General features: G+C 41.5%; 1 protein-coding gene across 1 annotated transcript; it reads right to left on the minus strand.

Moving 5' to 3' along the window:
• Positions 1 to 3,073: 3,073 nt before the first annotated feature.
• Positions 3,074 to 3,538, minus strand: LOC148033386 (uncharacterized). Its single transcript, XM_087682279.1, has one exon. The coding sequence runs from the start codon at positions 3,522 to 3,524 to the stop codon at positions 3,228 to 3,230; it is 297 nt and encodes a 98-aa protein (XP_087538405.1). The 5' UTR covers positions 3,525 to 3,538; the 3' UTR covers positions 3,074 to 3,227.
• Positions 3,539 to 27,096: the final 23,558 nt, after the last annotated feature.

Consider the following 27,096-nt stretch of genomic DNA (forward strand, 5'->3'; position numbering starts at 1 on the left):
CATCCTGAATTGTGTAGGAGCTTGGACAATTCCTAGGAGTCTAAGAGTTTACTGGCCAGACCTCCCTAGCATGATGCCAAGAGGCATATTCCATGGTGGATTTCGTGCCACGGTGGATTCCGTGAGGTTTTACGGTGGATTCCGTAAACTTAGATGACCGGGGCTCATACACAAAGAGGATTCTTTGTGCGAGAAGTTCATGGGGACGCCTGTCCTTTTCGGGCGTTTCATTAATTTAGTGTGTACATGGGTGATTCCATAGCGGGTGATTCCGCAAAATGCATATTAAATTAATAAACGTTTATGAGTTTAGAGTGCACGCTCGTAATAAATTAAGGTTAGGATTTATTTCTAACCAGTTGATTTATTTATGTAGCTGAAGACTGCTAGGTATTCACTTTTGTCGGTTTAATTGTATTATTTTACTAACGATTGTGAATGCTTCAGTTGATGTGTAGAGATAGCAGCAGTGGCGGAGAAAAGCATTGGAGTTTAGCGAGTATTCGACCTTTGGACTATATTTTGATAGGCGCCACGCCTATATTTTGTTATGTCTATTGAGACATCGATTATTGATTATTATTTTGTATGCGCCTATGCGCCCGGATATGTTATTTCTATTTGGACATTGAGATTGGGCGTGCCAGACTCTATGGGCACCGTCCATTAGCTTTATTTTCGTATTTTTGTAGAAAGCAAACTCAAAAGCTAAAAGCTTGTCATATTTTTGTAAATTGGGCTATTATTGAGCATGAAGATTGAAATATACATAAAATACATGCTTTGTGAAGCGCTCACACAAGGCATGGGGGAGATTGAACCCAATTTGTCTCTTGCCTCTTGTCGTGCATGCTTTTACATTATTTTTTGTGCAAAAAGGTAGAGTTCATTGTTCTTGGGGACCTTCAGGGATTCACCATGTGAGCTATCTGCGACCGATCTGCGCACCATAGCACCCTCAACTTCTCTTGCCCAAGGATCCCCTACGGAGTGACCTCTCACTATCGAGGTTGTTCCAAAACTCTTTGAGGCAGCAATTAATCTCCCCGAAAAAGGGACCCGTAGCTAGCCTTGGCGGAGGTCTAGTGCGCTTTTCTTTTTATCCTATTGTAGACTTAGTATATTACTAGGATTTTTTATTTAATTCAATCAACTTAAGTGCATCAAGTTAAACTTGTATGCATAGCTACAAGCACGAGCAATTATTATTCAATAAATATTACTAACAAATAGAGAGGAAATCGAGCAAGATCTTAAGTTAGAGACAATTCTTTCCAACTTGACCATCTTCCTATCTTCTTTGATTTTTCCTATTTTTCTTCGAATTTTTATTTTCCAAGCCTCTTTTTTTTAAATCTAAACTTCAATTACCTTTCCGTCATTGGATATTTCCTTGGTTATTATTAGTCTTTATTTATAATTTTTACTTGTAACCGTTTTCAAAGATCACTCTCTTAACCTCATTATAAATCTAAGATTTATCTTGGTTTATGGGAATTAATTGGATCTTGCAATCACAATTTCTCCTTGGAGATTAGGTGAGTTAAAAAGGTGAGTATTTTTCCTAGGATTTCTTAGACTTTTATTCTTCTCAAGGAGATTTATATTGTTATTTTTTATTATCTTGTAATCTGGGACTTGTATTTCACTTTGGCAAAGTGAATTGGCCTGAATATCCTAGCTTTAAAGCTAACTATATGTTCAATTTAATAATTTTTTATGAGCTATGTATATCATAATTTTAAACTTAATTAATAATAGTGGAGTATCCTTCCTCAAACAAAAATACTCTTAATCAATTTTTTTATCACCTACTTTAATTATCCTAATTTACTTTAAATGAATTACACATACCAAGGAAAAGCTATTGTTGTATGTTTATATGATTTATAAATTCTAAGAAAATATTTTATATATTTAATAAATTTATAAATATAGAAAAATATCCTTGATGTAATTTACAACTTTTTTAAACTTTATATAATTTATAAATGCTCTAAAAATATTCTAAGTGTACTTTTTTATATTTTTCTACATTTTAAAAATTATAAATGCCAATGAATTTATTCTTGATACAAATTTTTCTTGTTTATAAGCAACTTAAGATAATCTATTCAATGCAATGTAGTGTTATGTAATTTATCCTAAGTTTCAAATTTTAAAACTCTAATTTAATAGGCTTTACTTGTTCTAAGATTTTCTTTCAATTGAATTTCCCTTAAGCTATAATTTCTTTACTAAATATTGAAATTTCTTTACTTATATTCATAGCCACGTATTGAATGAATGTTATTTTATGAAGGAAGCTAGTCTTATGTTGCATGTGATGGCGTATTGACCATGTTTATGACCGTATTGGTAGCTCCCACAGTCCTCACTCTAGAATATTGTCTCTTTGGGGCCATCACAAGAAGGGAGTCTGTGTGCGCTAGCTTCCATCTTGATCGGGAACTCCAACAGTTTGGTGGCTCCTTGAGAGGCCTAGACTTTGTAGGGAGGAGGGTTGTCCCACAGGTGGTGGCTGCTTGAGAGGTCTAGACTTTGTAGGGAGGAGGGTTGTCCCACTGGTGCTAAAGGTACAAAAGGTGGATGAGTCCTTCACAAGCCGAAACGGTGCTCTCCTTTGCAATTAAAGATTATCTCCTCTTGCTCTCTTCATCTCACTCTCACTTTCTCCTAGTTCACTCTCTTCCTCTCTATCATGTCATTCTCTTTACTTGCTCCTTCCTTTCCTTTTCTCTACTCTTCCCCTATTCCTATTTTCTTATCTTGTTCTTCTCCTCCTCTCTTTTCCTCTTCTCCACCTCACCTCTTCTCTTCTTTCTGTCTTTCCTCCTCCTCCTCCTCCTCCTCCTCCTCTCTACTTCACCACTTCTTTTTCCATCACCTCTTCTCTTCCCCTCTTTCTCTTCTCCTCCACTTCTCTTCTCCTCCTCTCCTGTCTTCTTCTTCACCTCTTCTATTCTTCTCTCTCTCTCTCTCTCTCTCTCTCTCTTTGGTGGAAATGGGACAGATTCCCTGTAAAGCCTCATGTTTTGTAGTACAATGCCTGAGACTATTTTGTGGCAAAAATAAAACCTATCACTATGGAGAGGCAAAATAAGGCCTACCAAGTAGGGCCCATTATCAATGTACAACATTTTCATCTGGATCAACAAAATCTGAATAATCTCTTAGCATCTGCACGATCACAGCAAGACTGAGCATGAGAAGTACGAAAACGAGATTCAATACAGGCCTTTAAGTGATTGAACTCGCTCTGTCTTAAATAGATTCTTGTGTGCCCGTTCTTGCAGCTTTTCATTAGAAGCAAGAGCTTTCTCGAGGGCCTTTTCTTTTCGAAGCCGTTGGGCCCTCCTTTTGCCATGATTCTTCTTCATTCCACTGAGGTTCATTGTTGTTTTCAATGAAGGCTCGGAAGTATCCATGGCTTCTGGCCCCGTCTCCTGCTCCTCTACGCCATCCACGGCCATGGGCTTCGCTACGCTTTTTTTCTTCTTCTTCTGTTTTTGTTTCTTAGCCATGTTTCTTTTTCTTGGAGGCGCGAGGGGCCTGGTAGGTGCCACTCTCTCTCTCTCTCTCTCTCCAACTAGTGGGTTAAATAAGGAGCCTTAGTCTAAGCTAAGGCTAAGGCTTTATAGCCTTCTAGGAGTCACTACTATAGCCTAATGGCTATTGGATATGCCAATGGCATCTTCTCACCAATAGCCTACATTGGATCGCTTGGAATTAATGTGTAGTGCTTCAATGATTTCAATAATCAATCTCAAGTGCACAATTTTGTGATGAGATCAAGGAGGCAATCGATGACAGTTTGTTCATGGATTTTCTTTTTTTTCTTTTCTAAAAAAGTTACTAAGGTTTTTTAACCTTAAAATCCGCTCACCCCCCTTAATACTAGTTTATAGGGAAGGTGCGTGGGGGGGGAGGGGGGGGCGGATGGAGGGAATTCCTCATGTCACTTGATATTTCTTGGTGCTTACGCAAGGACACCCCCCCGAAACCCTTCACGGTAGCACAACACCCCACTCACCTCTCGCCCCATGAAAAAGACTACCCATCCCCCTCACTCTCACTGTTTGCACTCACCATCCCCCTATTCCTGGTGGAAGCCCTGAGCCACTTAACCATGCCCAAGCGACACGCACTACGGCCCCATGCCGCGACGCGCCCAAGGAGAGCCAAGCCTCAGGTAGGGTACCTCCACTATAGAGGGGGGGGGGGAGGGGGGGGGGGGGGGAGGAACATTCCATCCTTTCCCCCTTAGGGGAATCAAGATGTCCTCATCTTGAAGTCAGGGGATCAGTTGGATTGCAATATTTGTGGGATAGGTCTCTTCATGCTTTCATGGTGCTACATTGAAAGTCTAAGGTTATAAGAATAAGGTAGAATAGCCATTTTAAGTAGCTCTTATTTCAAGTGTAAGGTTTATTACATTTGAAGAAGATCTATCTAATATTGTACTGGGTCTTAGTACTTTATTATGAAAGAAATTGGGGATGTTGTTTACATAGGGTATCCTCATCCGCCATCCAAGTGGTATCCTCCTCAGGATAATCTTTTCATTGGATGAGATATTCCCTAATGGCCTTTTCATTGGATGAGATATTCCTTTACATCAAGTATACTATCAGGTTGAAGCTCAAGGACTCCTTGGCTTTGCATTACAATTTGTTGATCCTCGAAAACATGATTAGGATTGGATACATATCCTTTTAGAATGCCAACATGAAATTCATTGTAAAATTTCAGGTGTTCATGAAGTTGTAGCTTATAAGCATTGAATCCTAGACACTTGAAAATTTCATAAGGAAAAAATGAACTCACAAATGGGCCTTTTAGCCCCCCCTCTCTCCTTAAAACAAGGAAAAGATGAGAGAAGAATAGTTAAATAATCTTCTTTTCTCTCCACTTTTGCAATCTCTTTTTTCCTTTTTTATATTATCTACAAAGATATACTCAAATTCCTTCTCTCTCCTCATTCAAGAAGTCTTTTTCAACCAAATTTTATATTCAAAAAGGAGTTAGTTACGAGAGTGTGGTGCTTCCTTTTCAATGCAAAATGATTAGTAGATACAAGGTAATTGATTTTTAAATTGAGAACAAGGAAAGTGAAACTTTGGAAGTTCCTTTTAAGATATTTTGGGGATTTTTCATATTCTAGCTTTTGGTCAAAAAACAAACCAACTGGTCAAATTTCGTGTTTTTTGGAAATGTTTTTGGAGGTAAAATAGAAATGTCTAAAATATGAAAAATCTTGGACATCCTTATCATCTGAGCTATTTTCCCCTATATCTATACTCTCTCATGGCTCTATTGTGACCTCTTCTCTTTGTTTATGTAACCTTCATTAACAAAGTGAATTTCTTACACCCTCCTTTCCATTGGCACCTTTGTGTGCCTCTATGTGCATCTCCACTCTACCTCCTGTGACAACCAAGTAGGCTCCCCGTTTCTATTAATAGTAAAATGAATATAGGAAAGAAGGAGTTGTATATTGAGGTAGAGATTAAATCCATCCCATTTTTCAAAATAACCTGGCATACCATTGTCAACCCTTAAATTTTGCAGAATTACAGATAAATGGGATTGAAACATGTGGACTTGTGGGTTGATGGGGAAATCTACCCAATTGACCCCTTAAAAAATAAACCTCCAACTTTCTTAGGAATCACAAATTTGCTGAAATATGTGTGTAAGGATGAAAATGGGTTGCTCGATTATACTAGGCAACTCAATGATCAGCTATACAAAGTATTTACAACTTGCCAAGCAACCATAAAAAAATTTCATGATATGATCACTGCACATCAACTTCATATACAACAACTCATAGGACAAGTGGTACAGCTAAATGACACTATAATTTAATAAAACAATCAAATTATTTCAATGCAGGATATTATCCATGACATTGGTATCTCATATGAGGAGGTAAAGGCACAATTGGACGACCTGAGAAAGATCAACTGAAAGCTAACACAGGAGTACAAATGAAAGAAGAAGCCAATCAATGAGTTAATTGTGAATAGTGGCTAGTGGAAGTGATGTATCAAAGCATGTAAGGTAGCTCAGAATGAGAACCTAGGTGAGGGTGAGGTTGGATCATATATTAGTAGATTGTTGAAGGCAAGTACATTGGAAAACACTTTGAGCAATCCTAAGTTTAAGACTGTGAAGGAAAAGATAATTGAGTGCACATTAAAAGATGTGTCAAATGAGTTCTCATTAGCTGTGGATGCACAATCCATTTGTGATAGGGTTGAGATTAGCACAATGACTTACTCAAAGATATTCAAATGTGTGAAGGCTAGGTTTGGTCATGTGCTAAAGAGAAATAGAATCATGCCTCTTCCTCAACCTTCAAAGTTAATAGAGGCCTGACGGAAACTTAATACAAAGGTTTTTGAGACGATAGGAGATCCCATGCATGTTCAATGCGTGGAAACACTAAACGTTGGGACCAAAAATGCATATGAGGTGAAGTTCACTGAACTCAACAATTACTATTTAGATTTGTACAAGGTGTAGTCGGCAATGGTAATGTACTACAAAATGTATGTTGAGGAATGTAATGGTAAATTACAATTTGTTATAAAATTAGACGAAAGTGAGATTGTCAAAGGAGTAAATCTTGAAAGAGTTAGTGTAACTCTGATGAATAGAGCTTTACAATTCAACAAGAACAACCTAGGAAACTTTAGTGTTCAATTTGAGCACCATGTGTGGTGGCTCGATGCATTTAAAGTCTATTCTTTATGCACACAAGCATTCCAAGCATCATCGATATCAGGAACATGGTGTGATGCTCTCAGTTGAAGGGCATGGTCAATACTTGGTTGAATAGCATCTTGCAGGAGACTTGAAAACTTTAAAATGCATGTGTGGAATCTCCAATGGTGCAAATACAAAGAATCCATGCCTATATTGCCTGACAGAGAGGGTGGAAGAAAACGACGAAAAGAAGAACTGGAAAAGGGTGACAAGTGTTGCACCGACACGCAATAGAGAAGATCCCACTTGGAAGCCCATCTTCAACATTTCATTGGATTATATTCACATTTATTCCTTGTATGCTTTTGTCAAAATCATGGAGAAACTTGTATATAGATACATTTGCTTTGCTTATAGGATGCAACCAAAAAAGAAGCCATTGCAACATGTAAGAATGTGGAGCAAGTGCTATCAGAAATTGGGCTACACAAACATCAAGTGACGATTGAAAAATATGAGAAGAGATTAGAAAAATCTGGTAACTTGCCAAAAAAGCCTTGCTTTGGAGGAGCAAAGGCCAGGAAGTTTCTCTCAGCACCCATCAATGAGGAAGGGAATGTCATGGTTCATAGGCCATAGGACTACAATGGGTGGAAAAAGTTACATTTTGCAATTCCTGATCGAAGTAATGGATGAAAAACAAGGTTGGCCAAAGCTAAGGTTTGGATAAGTCTTAACAAATTGGCTCCCTTACTTCGCAAGATGGTGTTTAACAATGAAGATAAGCAAGAATTTATTGATGCTGTGCATAGCTTCTACGAAAACATGGTGGAAGTGTGGGGTAAAAGTTCTATCACACATTACATGGTACGTACTAAGTTAATATTTTAACATTGTATGAATTGTATAAACTATTGAGCATAGTTCTACTCACGTGTGATATGTGTCTTTGTAGCATATCATTGACGCACATGGGACATACTTTGCAGAAAAGGGAAGCATCGGAGTTTGGTCTACACAAGGGATGGAAAATTCACATTGGATAGTGTATGGTGCATACCAAAGAAAAATCGATCATGGCAGAGGGGTGAATGGTAGCAATCCAATGATCCAATTGCTATCTTGGTGGTATAGGATTATAGTAGCAGATGAAGCTAAACTCTTGCAAAAGAGAGAAAATGAAAGTGTTGATGAATCGACTGCAAACATAATGGAATCACATCGTGTCACTAAAAGAGTGTGTTATGAAGCCTCAAGTGCCAAAGAAAACCATGCCAAGTGGCTAGAAACAAGGCTTGACAAAGGAGCAAATGGATTCAAAGAGAGCTAAGATAGTAATATGAACAATGTGTTCGGTATGAATGCAATTCATAGTTTAAGAGAGAAAGAGAGAGTGTGCATCTATGTGAATGAGTCTTACAATTTAGAGTTATATAAAAGAGGGTTTCACTTTCTATCTTATTCATTGAGTTCTCACATCTCTTGTGCAGGAAAGATGGCTAGGTCTAAAGTAGCTACAAATAAGCTTTCGCTTAGAGTCCCATATCGTGTTCAGTCCCTTGGAGCATCTAATAGCTCAAATGCACCCCCTTCTCAACCTAACCCAGCTTTCTCAAGCTACCCTCATAAGGGTCCTCCTCAGCATCCCCACAAGAAATGCAAGTGGAAGTCAAGTATAGTGGTCGTGAGGGAAATCAGACGGTATCAACACTCTTTTGATCTCATCATTCCGAAGGCGAGCTTCTCGAGACTTGTTTGCGAGATTATGCAATACCTCTACGGCACATAGAAAGAATGAGGTGGTTTTTGGCACAAGGTCAAGATAGACCTGATCACTTCACAAAAGAATGTCTCCATGCTCTATAGTGTGTTATAGAGGCCTTTTTAGTTGACTTGAAGAATGATGCTTAGCATTGTGCAATACATGCGAAGCACATCAGTGTAACTCCCAAGGATTTCCAACTTGTAAGAAATCTTCAAGCAGTGAAGGATGCATTCGTTCCAATGGAATGAACATAGTTTGTAATGTTATCGTTTTTGGCATAGTGTTCTCCTCGTGCATTGGGCATATGACTATGTCCCAGTGCAAAACTATTGTACGCACCCTTAAAATATAAATTAAATTTTTACTATTGTCCTTCACTCTTAACTTTGACTGTACATCTTCACTGTATTTTCAACTCTTACTTACAATTTTTGCTAGCACTATCAATTTTAATAGGAAAAAATGCAAAAAGTTACCATTTCTTGTTGCGGACTTTACTCCTAATGACTATGTATAGTCTATGTGGTGCAAAGTTTCTAAGGGCTAGTAGTCGTGATGTTGATTTCTCGATTATCAATCCATCCATAATTTTGGTGTGGGATAATTTTTTAAATACTAAACTGTAGTGGAATGCGATGAAACTTCACACACGCACTTGTTAGGTGGCCAAGAGCCCAAATTTTTGTTTTGGAAAAAAAACTTCCTACTACAGACCCCTGGTCCGTGCTAAAGTCTGGCGTCTGGAGCTTCTTTCCTATCAAGAAAGTGGCTCTAGACTCCCGCTAGGAAAGCGGCTCCAGACGCCAGACTTCCGACTAGGGGTCTGCAAGTATTTTTTTCAAAAAAAAAGAGGGCTCTTGGCCACCTAATGAGTGTGCCTGTGAAGTTTCATTGCATTCTGATAAAAGGTTATGGATTTATAATCACACGATAGACAATGCTTATGAAGCTGCATTAACCCAATTTTGGGATTTAAATGGGTTAAAAGTTCATTCTTCTTCTCATTTTCATATCTTACTTTCTTTGCTTCCTCCATTCTCACACCCCCAACCTCTGTCTCTTCTCCATCTTGTCCTCCTCGAGCTTTTATGACACGCACCAAGCAGGTATGTCACCATTTCAGCACGGGAAGACCTCACGCCATGGCCTGCCACTTAGAACACAAGGTGGAGCCTCCTCTAGTGCAGCAATAGGTGCTCCACATAGAGCACAACGACCACCACAGAAAAAGAAATGGAAACCGGGCACTGTTCCCTTTGGGAGATAAGGAGAATCCAACGCGGATATGATCTTCTCATCCAGAAAAGATTTTTCATAAGGTTGTTGGGAAGTCATGCAAGGCTTTGAGCTAAAAGGGATGGGAAGATTTTGGGCGCGAGTGCGCGAGTGCAGAGGGGTTTCTCATCGACTTGTTCGCTACGTGTTGACATAATTAAATTGGATCATGTTAATGTATGCCAATGCGTCATTCATGTATCACACATTATCGTCACACTTATATGAACCACACATTTATTCAATAAATATTTATTTATAGGGACAAAGTAAAATATCTTATATTCATCAAGAAAAATACATGCGATGGCTGATAGTGATGCAGATACAAAAAGCCGATAGCCAACAAGAACTCTCATTCGTTCCTTTTCTTTTTCATCAGTGGTTGGAGAGAAGGGGCCAGCTTTTAATGAAAATAGAAGTTCCTTCTTTGCTTCAAAAATGACACACTCCCCCTTCAGCTCTTTCTCCAGGAGAAGTGGATCTGACACTTTAGCAAGGTCACCTAATGTAGCAAGCACACATATTGCTCCACCACACGTTTGGTCAAACAAGTAAAGAAGCTTTGATTGCTTGATTAGCACAACTTCTCCAAGCTATTAGATGTCACAAGTATTGCTCGAAAAGGTCTAAAGCTTGAATTTTCATGATTGTTTCTTGCCCCCATGGTGAGCACATCACTCGAACAGGTCCAAACTTGGTCAAAGCTCAAATTTTCATGATTTTTTCTTGCGCTCGTGGTGAGCACTTCTTATGGAAGACCACCAAGTCTGCGACAAGCTTGCCAATGTACTCCTTCAGAGCTGAATCCTTTTGTTGGCCTGCATGCCGAGCTTCTTCTTGCCTTGATGCAAACTCATCTATATACAATATGTCCTGAATGACAAAGTTGTTGAGAATCAATCTCGTGATCAGTATCACCAACATGATCGACCTTATCTAGACAGCTATCGTATTAGCTGTCTCTCTACATGTGTGGTGTAATAACTAAGTCGGTTTGACTCAACCACAATTAGTGGTACGGTTAATTAGTAGGCTAGTGTGTGTATCAATTATGTGTGATTAGACTTTATGAAGCATTATGGAAGAATGAGAAGAAGATAACAATGAGAGTTCACTACTCTTTATTATAGCTCCATGTCTTTGTCTTTCTCTCTCCCTCTGAATCTTAAACATGGTATCAAAGCATGAACGCCTAAAGCCTGAAGGCTTGGTAGTGGCCATTTGACATCAAGATATCAGATCTAAAGAAAACATCATTAGATCTGCAGCCCCTTTTTTCATAGAAGCCATATCTTGCTACAAAAATGGATTTTGGAGAAACGGTCCATCTACATTGTCTACAACTTTGCAGAAGAAATTTTTTTCAAATTCCTCACAGATTTTGAGATATTTGGCATAGACCTGTGTAGGCTGGCTGTTTATTGCAGTAAATAACATATGGTTCTAGGGCACTGGTGGCTTTATCCTAACAATGTATATGCCCTTATTATCATGCATTTGAGCATGATATTGGAGTGCTAAATGCTCAGTTTTGGAGCTTATTTGTAGGCTAGAAATAGTGAACTAGTTTGTTGTCCTAAATTTGAAAACAATATACCTACAGGGTTGAAGTATCTGTGATGCTTATTTGCTATTGAAAAATGCTTGGATCATACCAGTTGAGTGGTAGATGCTTATTGGGATATTGTGAGTGCTAAAAATCCAAAGGCTGGACTGATTTGTTGCTGGTTATACCTGGGTATTGACTAATGATTATCTGCACGAAGGATACCTATCATCTTCACTTGACATACATGCAATATATTCTGACCAGTTGGACATGTATCAACTCTTGCATAGAGTGGACTGGCTGCAAACAACCTGCGGTTTGAGTATTTGGTATTACTACGTGCGTACAATACAAACATTGTTGCTTGTTTGGTCACATATTGAATTCCCAATGTACTGGGAACACAATATTAGTGAGTCTGGGAATCTCCCAATTCCCATTTTTTGAATACTAAAAAGGTGGCACAAGATAATATACCCATAAGTTTTTCAAAACCATATGATGTGACCTATCATTGGAAAGTTCTTGAAAAATGGAATCTATTGAGCTATAGAGTGCTTGATTTGGAGTTATAGTATTCAAGTTATGACAAATGCAAAGATTTGACCAATTTGGTGTTTGGGACATGCCTATGGTGGTTTGATGATATTTTTGAGCTGAGAATACCCTGATTACTGCAAAGTTTATGCTGCTAGTCATAACAAGATGCTTGCCTGTCATCAACTGTGGAAAAGTCTAGTGAATGTCAACATCAGTTATATGCATCTATTGATGCTTATATGAACAGAGTTTGTTGTCGGGATGTTTTGCCACTACCATAGAATGTTTTGAGCTGATTTGAGCTTCATTTATGCTCCGCTAGAGTGTGTTTTTTAATTGTTGGAATACAGTTTACAGCAAGCAAGTTGTCAGAAAATTGTTTCTAAACTGTAGGAAAACTATTCCTAAACTGCAAAAAATTGTTCTTGAGCTTTAGGAAGTCTGTTCATGAACTGTAGGAAGATTGTTCTTGAACTGCAAGTTGTCTATTCCTGAACTGCACCCTAAACTGTTCGTGAACTACATGAAGACTATTCCTAAACTGTAGAAAATTTGTTCCTAAACTATAGGAAGTATGCTCTTGAACTTTGCAAAAAAACTGTTCCTGAACTGTAGGGAGTTAAGCACTTATAGATTACATATAGCATTGAATACCTTAGTTGCAAATATGGCAAATGCTCAAGGCACTGACAATATCACGCAAATTGTGGGAGAGAATCTTGATAACCAAAACTTTGCTATATGAAAGTTCAGGATGCAAAATTTCTTGATTTTGGTAGAGTCTATTGGGATTTATGTATGGGGGCTAAAGCTGAACCCGAATTGCTTGAACGGAATCCTACACAAGAATAGCAAAGAGCTCATCGACAGTGGTCGAAAAGAGCTAGTAAAGTACTGCATTCGTTTTCTTTATGCATTTCTAATGCAATTACTATGCAGATTACCAATTGCTATTCCCCGAAGGATGCTTGGGATACACTCATGAAGAAATATGGTAATGTCATGCATGCAAGAAAGATACAGCTAAAGCAACAGTTCAACAACATGTCTAGGAATGGCATGACCATTCAAGCATACACAATTGAAATAAAGACCATAGCTAGCCAACTAACTACTATTGGATCTCATGGTTCAGAGGATGATGTGATTGCAGTGATATTAAATGGGTTAGGCAAGGAGTATAAGGCATTTGATACGTCCATTTCTGTGAGAACAAAACGCCTTGATTGGGATGAGTTACTTGCACTACTGCTACATGAAGAAGTAAATCTTAGCTTAAATACAGGTTTAAGCACATCTCAAGGCAAAGACACTATCTTTTACTCTAGTCAACGAGCTAGAGGTGCTAGAGCTTGTGGAGCTTTTCGGGGTCGAGGAGACACTCGAAACACATCTGGACAACAGTAGCAAAATGCTTGGCATAACTCAAATGCACAAGGACAACAAGGATCTAGAGCCTTTAGAGGTAGGGGGAGATCACCTAGAGGAAAAGGTGGTTCATGGCAGTCACATGAGCAGTCTAGGAAGGATAAAGACTATCATTATTGGGGAAGATATGGGCATATCATGAAGGATTGCCATAAAAAGCAAGTTGATATGAAGGAAAAAGGTAGGCAACATGGACATTATGCATCTTCCAATCGTACTCAGGATGACCAAGGAGATAGATTGTTTGCTATGCATCATGTATCTAAGAATACGCCTAAGCAAGGCAAAGATGAGAAGTGGTACATAGACTGAGGAGTATCAAATCATATGACTCCTCATGGTGAATGGTTTGATGAGTTAGTAGCAGGGTCTCATGGATTTGTATGTACTGGTGATGATACACAGCATTATATTCAGTATACACATGTGGTTTTGTTGCTCATGCCTAATGGTAGAAAAAAGAGCATACATAATGTACTACATGTACCTTCTATTACCAAGAATTTACTATCTATTGGACATATGCCAAAACAAAATCTGCAAGTCAGATTCAACAAGGATGGTGGTTTTATTGAAGATTATGGAAATGGCTATAAATTGATTTCCAAAGGTAAGAGAGATGGTAGAATGTTTACTTTGGATGCATCTATTCTGGAATTGAAGGCAACCATGTTTGCCCATGATAATAGAGTAGTTTGGGATGTAGAAATCTGACACAAACGCATCGGTCATGTTAATGTATAGAAATTGAAAAATATGCAGCAGAAATAGGTTGTACTTGGCTTGCCAAAGTTCAAGTACACTGATCTTGGACATGTATGCTCTGCTTGTCGGTTTGGAAAACAAGCAAGATTCTCGTTCATGAGACATGTCAGAAACAATTCTTAGCCTTTGCAGTTGATACATTCGGATGTATGAGGTCCTACCCATAATGCATCTTTTGGTGGTGCTAGGTATTATGTATCCTTCATTGATGATTTCAATCAAGACACATGGCTATATATTCTGAAGCACAAGGATGAGGTGCTTTATGTCTTTAAGGACTTTAAGAAGCATGTTGAAAATGAACTTGGATGTTAAATCTCATGTTTGAGATCTGATGGAGGTGGAGAATATGTATCTAGAGAGTTTGATGGTTACCTTGATAAATATGGCATAAAAAGGCAACTCACATGCAATTACACACCTCAGCAAAACGGTGTGGCAGAGAAAAAATTGGGTGCTTATGGAAGCTACCAGGGCAATGCTTAATGAAAAGAATTTGCCAAATGCTTATTGGGCTAAAGTAGTGGTTACTACAGTTTATGTGCTACACTGAACACCTACAGTTGGGATTCATGATTTGACTCTGCATGAGAAACTGTATGGGCACAAGCCAGACATTAGTCATGAAAAGAGGAAGAATTTAGACTCGAAAGCTGTCAAAAGTGTTTTTCTTGGCTATGCACAAGAGAGAAAGGCTTACAAATGCTATGATCCTTCCACTCAAGAAACCCTAATCAACAGGTATGGTAATCCAAATGCAATGGTCTCTGATGGACCTAGCCCTACCTATGGTGAAAATTATCCTTCAGCTAGTACATCTATGAGTGGATCAACAAGTGATGGTTCATCTACTGTTAGATGACTCCGCAATTGTACTACTACATCCACTAACACGGATATGTCAGTGAGGGAGAGATTGAATAAAGGAAAAGAAAAGATGTTTGATTATGGCCTGCTTAGATCTAGATATGAGTCACATGGCAATGATAGTCTTGATAGTGAATTGAACATACCATCATTTATGACGCCTGGTGCGAGGCAAAGCAGGTATGTGCTGCCTCATGAGAGGCAAAGCCCAGAGTGCACCACAGTTGAGGAGGTCTGAAAGGGTCCAAAAACTAGTTGATAGGCTAACATATAGTGGGTATTCATCTCGACATTATGCATATATGACTAAAGCATCTGGCTGCAAAGAGCCTACGAAGTTCAGTGAGGCAACAGATGAGAATTGGTGTGTTGCTATGGATGAGGAATACGTAGCATTGACTGAAAATGAGATATCGAAATTGGTCTATTTTCCTGAAAGCAAAGTACCCATTGGTTGCAAATGGGTTTATAAAGTGAAATGCAGGTCAAATGGTTCATTGGAAAGGTATAAAGCCCGGCTGGTTGCAAAGGGATATACACATGAGTACGGCCTAGATTATGAGGAAACTTTCAGCTCGGTTTTGCCAAGATGGCAACTGTGAGAACAATTATTGCATTAGTAGCTTCTAAGGGATGAAAATTATGGCAAATGGATGTAAAAAATGTTGGGGTAAAGGCGCCTCCGCCGTGCCGCCCCGTGTATTACTACACTGACAGTACCCACCACTGCACACTGCAGGTGGCGGGCGCCCGTCACGTCACTTTATTCTTTACATTCATTGTAGTGACTAGTAAATAAAGGAAGGCCCGGTCACACATTGTGACTGTTGGAGTTCCCATTTCTTGTCTCTCTCTTTCTTGCTCTTGCTCTCCCGCCATAGCTCGTGTGCAAGCTTCGATCCTTCTCACCTTTCAACTGGTATCAGAGCTTGGCTTCCTCTTGCTCGAGCTCGACTTGGTGCTTCTCTACCTTCGCATCGACTCCCTTCACGCATTGGATCTCCATCCCGGTAGCCATATCCGATCTCCCCGAGCACCCGTCACTCCCCGGCTTCCCAAGCACCTTCTCGGCCTATTGAGGCACCTTCAAGGCATTGGTACTGAGGTATTTGATCATTCTTTCAAGGTTTTATTTCAGTCTACAAGTTGCAAACAGCAAGGGCAGCCATGGCTTCAAACCCTTGAAGCTTATTCCCCTCATGTTGTGCCTTACACTTATCAAGGCTCAAAGAGGCTTGTCATAGGCCTTTGATAGGCCCTTCTTGAGCCCCCCATTACCCCCTTTCAGCCCATGTGGAGCAGCAGCAAGTTTAGCACCAATAGGGCAAATTGCACATTGTTTTCCAGCCTGTTAGCACTCGTCTACTTCAGCTCCACACTTGGCCATTGCTTCTTGCTCTCTACCTTGATCAAGAGGGCTTTTAGACTTCATGTTTGATGTCATTCAAGCTTTGGGCATTGGTCTTGATCATTCGGGGCTGATTTCTTCAAATTTGGGACTGTCATAAGCTGTCATAACAGGCTGAAAATAGGGCAGCACCATTGGCATTAGCATTTGTTGCTTAGACTCCATTCCGATTGTGCTATTTGATGCCCGTATGTGGTCTACTTGATGGCCGAATGCCTTGGGAATACGCACATGATTATGCCATGATTTTTGCCTGAAATATTGGCTGATTTGGGACTGTCATTTGCTGTTATACAGTGCTGGAAATAGGGCAGCCACACTTGGCATTGGCATTTGATGCTTATACTCTACTCCGGTTACCTTGTTTGATGCCCGTATGCGGCCTACATGATGCCTAGTGCCTTGGGAATGTATGCACATGATTATGCCATGATTTTTCCATGAAATATTGGATGAAATTTCTCAGTTTTGACAGTCAAACTTGGCTGTAATAACACTGGGCTAAAGATACTTTGGATGCTTTGTCACTTACCTATTGGTACCGGATGTATGCTTTGGGATTTGCCATCATGTATCTGACATTTGGAGACGACTTTGAGCTCATGTTTGAATCTATGGAATGTATTTGAGCTACGCATAAGCTCCGTCTTGGTTGGTATTCACTGGCATTTGGACCGACTTGGCATGCTCTTGGACCGCTTATGCCTCATGTCTATGCTTGACAGTTAGGCTTCATACATTACATGCTTTGGTTTGTGATATATGCCGCTTGGTTCGTCTATGCTTTACTGACATTGGGAGCTTTGCCTTGGATGTATTTGAGCATTCCCGACTCAGTTTGATCATTTACTTGGTTGCTTCCATCAATTGCTTCATGTATGTCATGCTCTTGGGATGTGTATGATGCATTGACTTGGTCACTTGTCACTGGTACTTTGTCTTGGGTTGCTTGAGCCCTTGAGCTCGTTTGTACGCCTTTTGTGCTAGTGGGAGCATCTTGCATGCTTACTTGACCTTGAGCAGGGATTACATGCTATTGGAGCAATTACATGTATTGGAGCAATCTATGTCATTGAGCAGTTGCAGATGTATTGAGACTTTGGGATTATACTCCGACAATTGGATGTTGCATTGAGTACATGTCTTGGTTCACAGGATGCTTATGAGCTGAGTCTCAGTTTTTTGGATCCTCTTTCCTTTGAGCAGACACCTATTTGTGTCAGGTTTTGGTAGTTGCAGGTACATTTTTCTTGGATTGTCTGGGGGTGTGCCTCTTACTGGCAAATGCTATTTGACATCTCTTGGTGTTATACTCATGTATTTTCACTGTCATTTGGCTTTGCTTTGTCCTCTTTATGCCGGCTTTGGACCTAGCATTGTTTAGTTGACATTAGATCTAGTTTTGGGACAGTTTGCTCTCATTATTGCAGTTCTGAAATTTATTACAGCAAGCATTTATTGGTGGACTAAGCAGTATTTTTTATGCTGAAATATCCTGATTTGGTGTACCGCACCTAGTACTAAATGGGCAGCATCTTTTGGCACACTTTTCTCGCCATTTGGAGCTCATTTCAGTGGATTTTGGGCATTTTTTGCAGTAAAACAGCAAGCAGTTTTAGACTATCTGTGCATTTCCAACCTGCATTATGGCGTCCTCTTCGACTAATAATGCCATATTTAACATCACAAAGTTGGATGGTACCAACTACTCTTATTGGAAGAGTCAAATTTGGCAGGTCTTGGTGTATAAATCTCAGATTAAGCCACTTCGGTTGAGCAGGGAGCAACCTGAAACTATGAACAATGACGACTGACTTGAACTTGATGAGCTATGCAAGTCCACGATTGTATTGTCTCTCACTGAACAGGTACATTATAATGTATTTGAGGAAGCACAAAGTGCATGGGATCTATGGAATAAGATCAAGAATCTTTATGATAAGAAAATTCCGACGAGTTAGATGTACTGGTTGAAGCAGCTTATGGATCTGCACCGCATGAAGGATAATGCGACTATGTCTGCTCACTTGAGCCAGTTCCATGCTATACTGAAGAACCTGACTTCGCAAGATATCACCTTTGGAGAGGAAGTAACTCCTCTTTTCTTGCTTGGGACTCTGAATGAGTCATGGGATGTATTCTGCACTGCCCTATGTGCCTCTAGTGCTACTCTGAAATTGAATGATGTTGAGAGTGCTCTTCTGCAGGAAGAGGTTAATCGCAAAAACTTGGATGCCTCTCGTGTTTCACATGCTTTGACAGTTAGAGGTAGGAATGACAGGAATGAACGTGGGAATGGCCGTGGCCGTGACTCTCAGAAGGGTCGGTCTAAATCTTGTGGAAAGTCGCGAAGTAAGTCATGTGGGCGCAACGCTAATGTCACTTGTCATCATTGTGGGAAAAAGGGCCATATCAGACCATAGTGTCATGAGTTGCGCAATGAGAAGCGCAAGGATAAGGGGAAAGAGAAAGTGTAGGAGAAGTCCTCTGATCGCAGCATAGTACGTGCGAAGTCCAACGCCAAGATTGAAGAAATTAATATCACGCAGACCGAGGATTCTGATGGTAGTGATGAGTTCATACTTGCAGCTAGTTCTTCTGATGCCTCACACTTGACTGAGACACCTAGTATATATGCACAGTGCTGGTTATTGGATTCAGGTGTGTCCTTCCATGTGACGCCTTACAGTGAGTGGTTTCACTCTTACTGTATTGTATCTGGATCAGTCAGACTTGGAGATGACAGGTCTCTTGATATTGTGGGCTGTGGAGATATTCAGTTGTAGTTTTCCATTGGTAGTTCCTTTTTGCTTAGGGATGTACGTCATGTACATGCGCTTACACGCAGTCTTATGTCTGCAGGACAGTTGGATGATGCAGGGTTTCGTGTCTGTTTTGGGGATTCTGCCTGGAAGATTACCAGAGGCAGACTTGTGCTTGCTAGAGGCGCCAAGGCTGGTAGCCTCTATCCTCTTGTTGTATCTGGGTCTTCTGTAGACCATGTTTTGGCAGTGGGCTCTATCCCACATGTATCACTTTGGCATGCCCGTTTGGGGCATATGTCTTTGAAGGGAATGAAAATGTTATCTGGTTTGCAGTATCTTCCGCCTTTGGACTATGCACGTTTTGACTCGTGTTAACATTGTCTTTATGGTAAGCAGAATAGGTCTATGCATAAGAAATCGGGTAGGCCATGCATGAGTGAGCCCTTGGCTTTGGTGCATTCAGATGTTTGTGGGCCCATGCCGTGTATGTCTATGGGTGGCGCGAAGTACTTTGTTACCTTCATTGATGATTTTTCTAGGAAAGTGTGGACTTATCCCATAAAGCAAAAGTCTGATGTCTTGGCAGTCTTTCAGCGTTGGCTTGCTCTTGTTGAGAACCAGACTGGGTATAGGCTGAAATGCCTTAGGACTGACAATGGGGGAGAATATGTCTCACGTGCTTTTGAGCATGGGTAGGGTGTTGGACAAGGAGTTGGGCAGGCAGCAAAGCCTGCAGTGAGACAGTCTGCTAGAGACAGACGTCCACCTAATAGATTTCAGCCCTCTATGCATTATGTTTTGGTTACAAATGTAGGAGAGCCTTTCACTTATGATGAGGCTATGCGCAGGGGTGACAGTCACTCCTGGGAAAGGGCTATGCAATCTGAGATTGACTTCTTGCATAAAAATGAGACTTGGGATTTGGTTGCCTTGCCTAAGGGCAAGAAGGCTTTGCCATGCAAGTGGGTGTACAAGCTGAAAAGTACCCCTGGACATCCCAAGCCGGCATACAAGGCTAGATTGGTAGCAAAGGGTTTTAAGCAGGAGCATGGTGTAGACTTAAATGAATGTAAAGAATAAAGTGACGTGACGGGCGCCTGCCACCTGCAATGTGCAGTGGCGGGTACTGTATTCTTGAATGGTGACTTGCTTAAAGAGGTGTATATGGAGCAGCCTGAGGGTTATGTATACAATGACTATCCGACATATGTGCGTAAGCTAAAAAAGGCCTTGTATGGGCTGAAACAAGCACTGAGAGCATGGAATGCTTGCATAAGCACTTATTTACAACAGCTTGGTTTTCAGATAGGTCATGCAGATCGCAACCTTTTTACAAAGAAGATAGAGCATGGTTATGTTTTTGTGGTGGTTTATCTTGATGATTTGATCATCATTGGAGATTATGATCATGGGATTGCTGAAATTAAAGCAATGTTACAAGCTGAACTCAAAGTCAAGAATCTTGGTGAGTTGAAGTCCTTTCTCTAGATTGAGGTTGTGTCTACACATCAAGGTATATGGCTATTACAAAAACAGTATGCTCATTCTTCTTCTTCTTCTTTAACAACAACTAGAAAGGCCTTTTGGGACCTCTTCCTGGCATGACAAAATTTCTCCATGTGCTCGATCCTTTTTCAAAAGTCACATACCAGTTGATCTTTCTTGCCCATGTACTTGGTACCTACATATAACATATGTTCATCTTTAGAGTGTTAGATATGATCAATGCCCCACCCTCATTAGGTACTACCAATGATCCATGGTGCTCAAAGTTGTAAGGCCCCCATTATGAGGAGAAGCCAAGTGTGAGCCCAGACATTGGTGGAGTCCTGACTTGTATATCAGATGAGGTCTATGTGACCGGATGGCAAAAAGGTGACCATTGTGGGTCTAATCTTTGGGTTAGACAGAGTGGTTAAGCTGGTAGCAACTCGAGGCACATTGCATTGAGTTGCGTAGTAAGGGAGTTAAAAGGGACCCCTATTGTGGGGTCCGGGGGCCGCGGAAGCGGCCCCTGGCTGGGGGGTCCCAGGGGGGCCAGCGGCCCCCCTGGCGGGGGTCCGGGGGCAGCGCCCCCGGCCCGATGGTAAAGGGAATATTCCCTGGAATATTCCCTGGCCGACTAGTGGAGGCTCATATGGTAGGTCGGTCAGCAGGCCGACCTAACGACCTACGTGGGCTATAAAAGCTAAACCCCTTCGCAGCCATCTCACACTCATCTTTCACCCAGTCAGAGTTGTTGTTCCAGCTAGCCTTAAGCTCTTCACCTATCTTCTGTCTAGATCGCCATCTAAGCTTCATTCATTGGAAGCGCACGGGTGGACAGAGCCATCTTTGTATCAGTTGTTTGGAGTTAAAGAATTTTACTGATTCTCCTCTTATCTGTTGTGTACTCTCTATCTCTTTCTCAGATTCTGTTCGCTGCGCCGTGTAATATTTTACATGGTATCAGAGCCCAGGGGGCTCTAGAGATCGGAGAGCATGCAAGAGGCAAAGGCTTCAACAGCAAAGAGAAACGATGTCGACTCCGGGAAGCAGTTCTGGCGCATCAAGAAGCGGTGCAGGAGGTGGTGCTGCTGTACCGGCTATTCAAACACTGAGGATTCGTCCACCAACCTTCAGCGAAGGCAAGTTAGATGGTACAAACTACACCTTGTGGAAGTTCAAAATTACTACTATCCTTGATTCTTATGAGCTTCTGGAGACTGTGCTGGGGACTGACGCAGAACCACAGCCTACCCCCGACCCATCAAATCCTAGTGTGATGATTCCTCCGAATGCAGATCTTCTACGAGCTTGGAAACGAAGGAATGCAGATGCATTGTGTGCCTTAGTTACAAGCTGTTCTGACAGTGTTTTGACTCTGATTCAGCATACAACCAAAGCGTCAGAGGCTTGGAATGTACTAAGGAGTCAATATGAAACACGAAACCAAACAAGGATTCAAAACTTGGAGAATCAACTAGCGGCGGAGAAGTTTGCTGAAGGAGAGACGGTTGAAGCATTCATCACTCGGATTAAGAATCTGCGCGACCAGATGGCTGGCGCTGGGATACAAAAGACTAGCGAAGAGCTAGCTCGGAGGTGTCTTCGGATTTGTCCACAAAAGTTTGATGGACTAGTAACTGCCCTTAATACTCAGGTGAGACCTCAAGCTTTGACTTTTGAGGAGTTTTGTGCATTATTAATGGAGGAGGAGTTGAGGCTGAAAGCCCGAGAAGGAAGCAACAATGGAGATGCTGCATTCTCTGCCAATGCAAAAGGCAAAGGTGTTTCCTCCACCAAAAATGATGGTGACAAAAAGAAAAAGGGCGGCAAGAAGAAGTTTCAAGGAGAGTGCTTCTACTGTAAGAAGAAAGGACATGCAATTGCAGATTGTCGTGTCAAGAAGGCAGATGAAAAGAATGGTACCCTTAAAACTAAAGGGAAAGAGACAGCCAATACGGCTGAAGCAGAGTTGGAATTATTCATGGCGACCATTGAGGAAGTGTGCTCCTCGGCGCAAGAAGAATCTACCACTGACTCTTGGGTGTTGGATAGTGGGGCCTCCCGTCACATGACCAACAAGAAAGGTTTATACAGTTCTATGCAGCCTCTACAAGAATCCATCACTGTGACGGTTGGAAATGATGCTAAATGCCCTGCTGCGGGCACAGGTACTATTTCTTTTGTTGCTGCAAATGGTGAAGTCAAAAAGCTTTCAAATGTGTTGTATGTTCCCGAAATCAGGAGAAATCTCTTATCAGTTGCTGCCATAACTGATCTTGGTCATGAAGTGAGGTTCAAGAAGACAGGTGCAGAAATTATTGATAGTGCTGGCACAATTGTTGGCAAAGGAGAAAGAAGGAACAACCTGTATGAGCTAAGTGCTCTTACAGCCACCGCTGGAGTGGGCACAAGTAAGCTTTGGCATGAAAGGTTTGGACACATCGGATTTGCAGTATTGAAGGAGATGCAAAAGCAAGGTATGGTTGCTCACCTACCTACAATAACTGAATTGAAGGAACCATGTGAAGCTTGTATGATGGGCAAGCAACAGAGAAAGGCATTTCCACAAGAAAGCAAGAATAGAGCACATGCTCCTCTAGAGTTGGTGCATGCTGACTTGTGTGGTAAGATGCCTACACAGGCCTTGGGGGGATCTTCTTATTTTATGTTGATTGTCGACGACTACAGTAGGAAGATGTGGGTGTATTTCCTTCGTGATAAGGCTCAAGCTTTTGGTAAGTTTAAAGAATGGCTAATACTTGTTGAGAATGAAACAGGGAAAAGTGTGAAGAAATTTAGAACAGATGGTGGTGGTGAGTTCAACTCAAAGGAGTTTGAAGGCTTTTGCAAGAGCAAAGGGATCAAGCGTCAATTGACGACGCCTCACACACCTCAGCAGAATGGTGTTGTGGAACGCAGGAATCGTACCATTGTGGAGATGGCAAGATGCATGCTAAAGGGCAAGGGATTGCCTAACCATTTTTGGGCTGAAGCTGTTAATACTGCAGTCTACATTCTAAATCGGAGCTACACAAAGGCTCTCAAGGGAAAAACACCTCATGAGGCTTACACTGGTAAGAAACCATCTGTTTCACATTTCAGAATTTTTGGATGTGAATGTTATGCACATGTTCCAGATGAGAAGAGAAACAAGTTACAACCAAAAAGCAGAAAATGTATCTTCTTGGGTTATAGTGATGAGCAGAAGGCTTACAAGTTATATGACCAAGAGGCAAAGAAGATCATCGCGAGCCGTGATGTGGTGTTCAAGGAGGAGCCGCATACAGTGGAGGAGGAGAAGGCAAGGTCTTCCACTTTATCATCAAGCGAAGAAGTAGTCCACTATGAACCTGTCCCGAGAGCTATCCCTATCCTTAAGGAGGAGGAAGCATCATCTTCAGATGATGAGGAAAAAGTTCACCAACCTGACATCACCCCACCGGAAAAGCCATTGCCGCGCTGGGTGAAGCAGCTCTATGACCACAATAATCCTATGCCTGCATCTGTTGAGGAGAAGGCAGACGGACCAAGGAGGTCTCAGAGAATAGAGGAGCAAAGGAGGGCTTCTGCTCACATAGTCAACATGGCCTTGATGGTTGAGATTATGAGAGAAGTAAAGGAGCCAACTGACTTAGAAGAAGCACTTGCAGATCCATCATGGAAGGCTGCTATGCAGGCGGAGTATGACAGCATAATGAAGAATGACACTTGGGAGCTAGTGGATCGGCCAGCAAAGCGGAAGATTATTGGCACCAAGTGGATCTGGAAGGTAAAGTACAAGGCTGATGGTACCTTAGAAAAGTACAAAGCTAGACTGGTTGCCCAAGGATTTTCACAAGTTGAAGGGTTTGATTTTCAAGAGTCATTTGCCCCAACTGCCAGAATGACCACTATTCGCACGGTACTTGCAGTGGCTGCCCACAAGAAGTGGCCAGTGTACCAAATGGATGTTAAGTCAGCGTTCTTAAATGGTGACCTCAAGGAGGAGGTGTACGTGGCTCAGCCACCAGGGTTTGAGGCCCCCCATTCTGAGAACAAAGTGTGTAAACTAAAGAAGGCATTGTATGGGCTGAAACAAGCCCCCAGAGCATGGTACCAGCGGATAGATAGGTTCTTTTTAAACCTAAACTTCAAAAGATGTGCCTCAGATGCTAACTTGTATGTTTACAGGGATGGTAAAAAGTCTGTAGTGATTGTCCTATATGTGGACGACCTTCTTATTACAGGTGACTATGAAGATATGATCAACCAAACTCGAAAGGCTTTGAGTTTTGAGTTTGAAATGACAGACTTGGGCTTGCTGCACTATTGTTTGGGGATTGAAGTCTGGCAAGAGCCAGGAAAGATCTTCATCTCTCAGAAGAAGTATGCATGGGAGATCTTGAAGGCATTTGGCATGACGGAGTGCAAGGAGATAGCTACACCTATGGAGGTGAATGTAAAGTTATCCGTTGAGGATACATCAGCACTAGCAGACATTGGGAGGTATAGGAGGTTGGTCGGCAGTCTAATCTACTTGTGTAACACCAGACCAGATATCAGTTTTGCTGTTGGTGTTTTGAGCAGGTTCTCAAACAAACCTCATGAGAGTCATTGGAAGGCTGGGATGCGGGTGCTCAGATACTTGAAGAAAACTCTTGACTATGGTATCACATACAGTTTCGGAACTTCTCTTGTGGGGAACTGTGACTCAGATTGGGCAGGAGACATTGATTCCAGGAAGTCAGTTTCTGGTTATTGTTTCTCTTTGGGTTCAGGAATTTTCTCTTGGATTAGTAAGAAGCAACCAACAGTGGCATTGTCTTCTACCGAAGCAGAGTACAAGGCAGCTTGTTTTGCTGCATGTGAGGCCGTATGGTTGAGAAGGATTCTATGGCATATGGGAGTGCAGGATGAAGAACCAACTGTGCTGAGATGTGACAATCAGAGTTGCATCGCCATTGCCAAAAATCCAGTGTTTCATGCACGCACCAAACATATAGAGATCCAGTATCACTATGTGCGTGATTTGATAGAGGATGGGATAGTGGAATTGGTCTACTGTCCAACAGAGGAGAATGGAGCAGATATCTTCACCAAAGCACTTACGAAGGATCTGCTTCAAGTTCATCTTCAGAGACTCGGCATTGGGCCGAGGAGATAGTTCACCTATGGGTGGACATTGAGGGGGGGTGTTAGATATGATCAATGCCCCACCCTCATTAGGTACTACCAATGATCCATGGTGCTCAAAGTTGTAAGGCCCCCATTATGAGGAGAAGCCAAGTGTGAGCCCGGACATTGGTGGAGTCCTGACTTGTATATCAGATGAGGTCTATGTGACCGGATGGCAAAAAGGTGACCATTGTGGGTCTAATCTTTGGGTTAGACAGAGTGGTTAAGCTGGTAGCAACTCGAGGCACATTGCATTGAGTTGCGTAGTAAGGGAGTTAAAAGGGACCCCTATTGTGGGGTCCGGGGGCCGCGGAAGCGGCCCCTGGCTGGGGGGTCCCAGGGGGGCCAGCGGCCCCCCTGGCGGGGGTCCGGGGGCAGCGCCCCCGGCCCGATGGTAAAGGGAATATTCCCTGGAATATTCCCTGGCCGACTAGTGGAGGCTCATATGGTAGGTCGGTCAGCAGGCCGACCTAACGACCTACGTGGGCTATAAAAGCTAAACCCCTTCGCAGCCATCTCACACTCATCTTTCACCCAGTCAGAGTTGTTGTTCCAGCTAGCCTTAAGCTCTTCACCTATCTTCTGTCTAGATCGCCATCTAAGCTTCATTCATTGGAAGCGCACGGGTGGACAGAGCCATCTTTGTATCAGTTGTTTGGAGTTAAAGAATTTTACTGATTCTCCTCTTATCTGTTGTGTACTCTCTATCTCTTTCTCAGATTCTGTTCGCTGCGCCGTGTAATATTTTACATAGAGGTGCTTGGTTCTTCTTTGGATTTTACCTTATTTTCTTCTTCTAGCAAGGAGACCTTAATGTCAACCAGTTGAGGACTAGGCATGTTGATCAATGTAGTTGACACATTATTATAGTCAGGAGGCAGCTTTTTAACAACCCACTAATACAAATATCTTCCGCCATCTTGGGATCAATTCCTGCAAGCTGAGTTAAGAGACTTTCCACATAGTTTAAGTGGGTTGCAAGAGATGTGTTTAATTTCATATCTAGCCTAAAAAATTCAATCAATAATCCATACTTAGATGACTTTGATTATGCACCAAACAAAGTATCTAATCTCTTCCATGTATCATGAGAGGTTTTATAAGTATCCACACGGTGGATGTAGCTATCATCCAATTTGAGCTTAATGATGGCATGTGCTTTGTCATCATTCTTTTGCCAAGTAACAGCAAGGTCCACATCCCGAGGCTTCTTCTCCTTGCCATTGTTAATGGCCCAAATACCTTTGTTCATTAGAATGAACTTGATGCGGGTTTGCCAGGTGTGGAACCCAACCCCTTTGAACTGAACAATTGGAGAGTCTTTGCTCATGCTAGAGCATCAACCTAGCACCAAAACACTCAAATTTGAGCAAAA

This window comes from Lygodium microphyllum, chromosome 7 (assembly GCF_053477565.2).
Source record: "Lygodium microphyllum isolate KBCC chromosome 7, Lygodium_microphyllum_v1.1.10, whole genome shotgun sequence".
Classification (NCBI taxonomy): domain Eukaryota; kingdom Viridiplantae; phylum Streptophyta; class Polypodiopsida; order Schizaeales; family Lygodiaceae; genus Lygodium; species Lygodium microphyllum.

Coding starts and splice junctions, on each gene's coding strand:
- LOC148033386 (XM_087682279.1), bottom strand. CDS start 3,524: ATGGCTAAGAAACAAAAACAGAAGAAGAAGAAAAAAAGCGTAGCGAAG.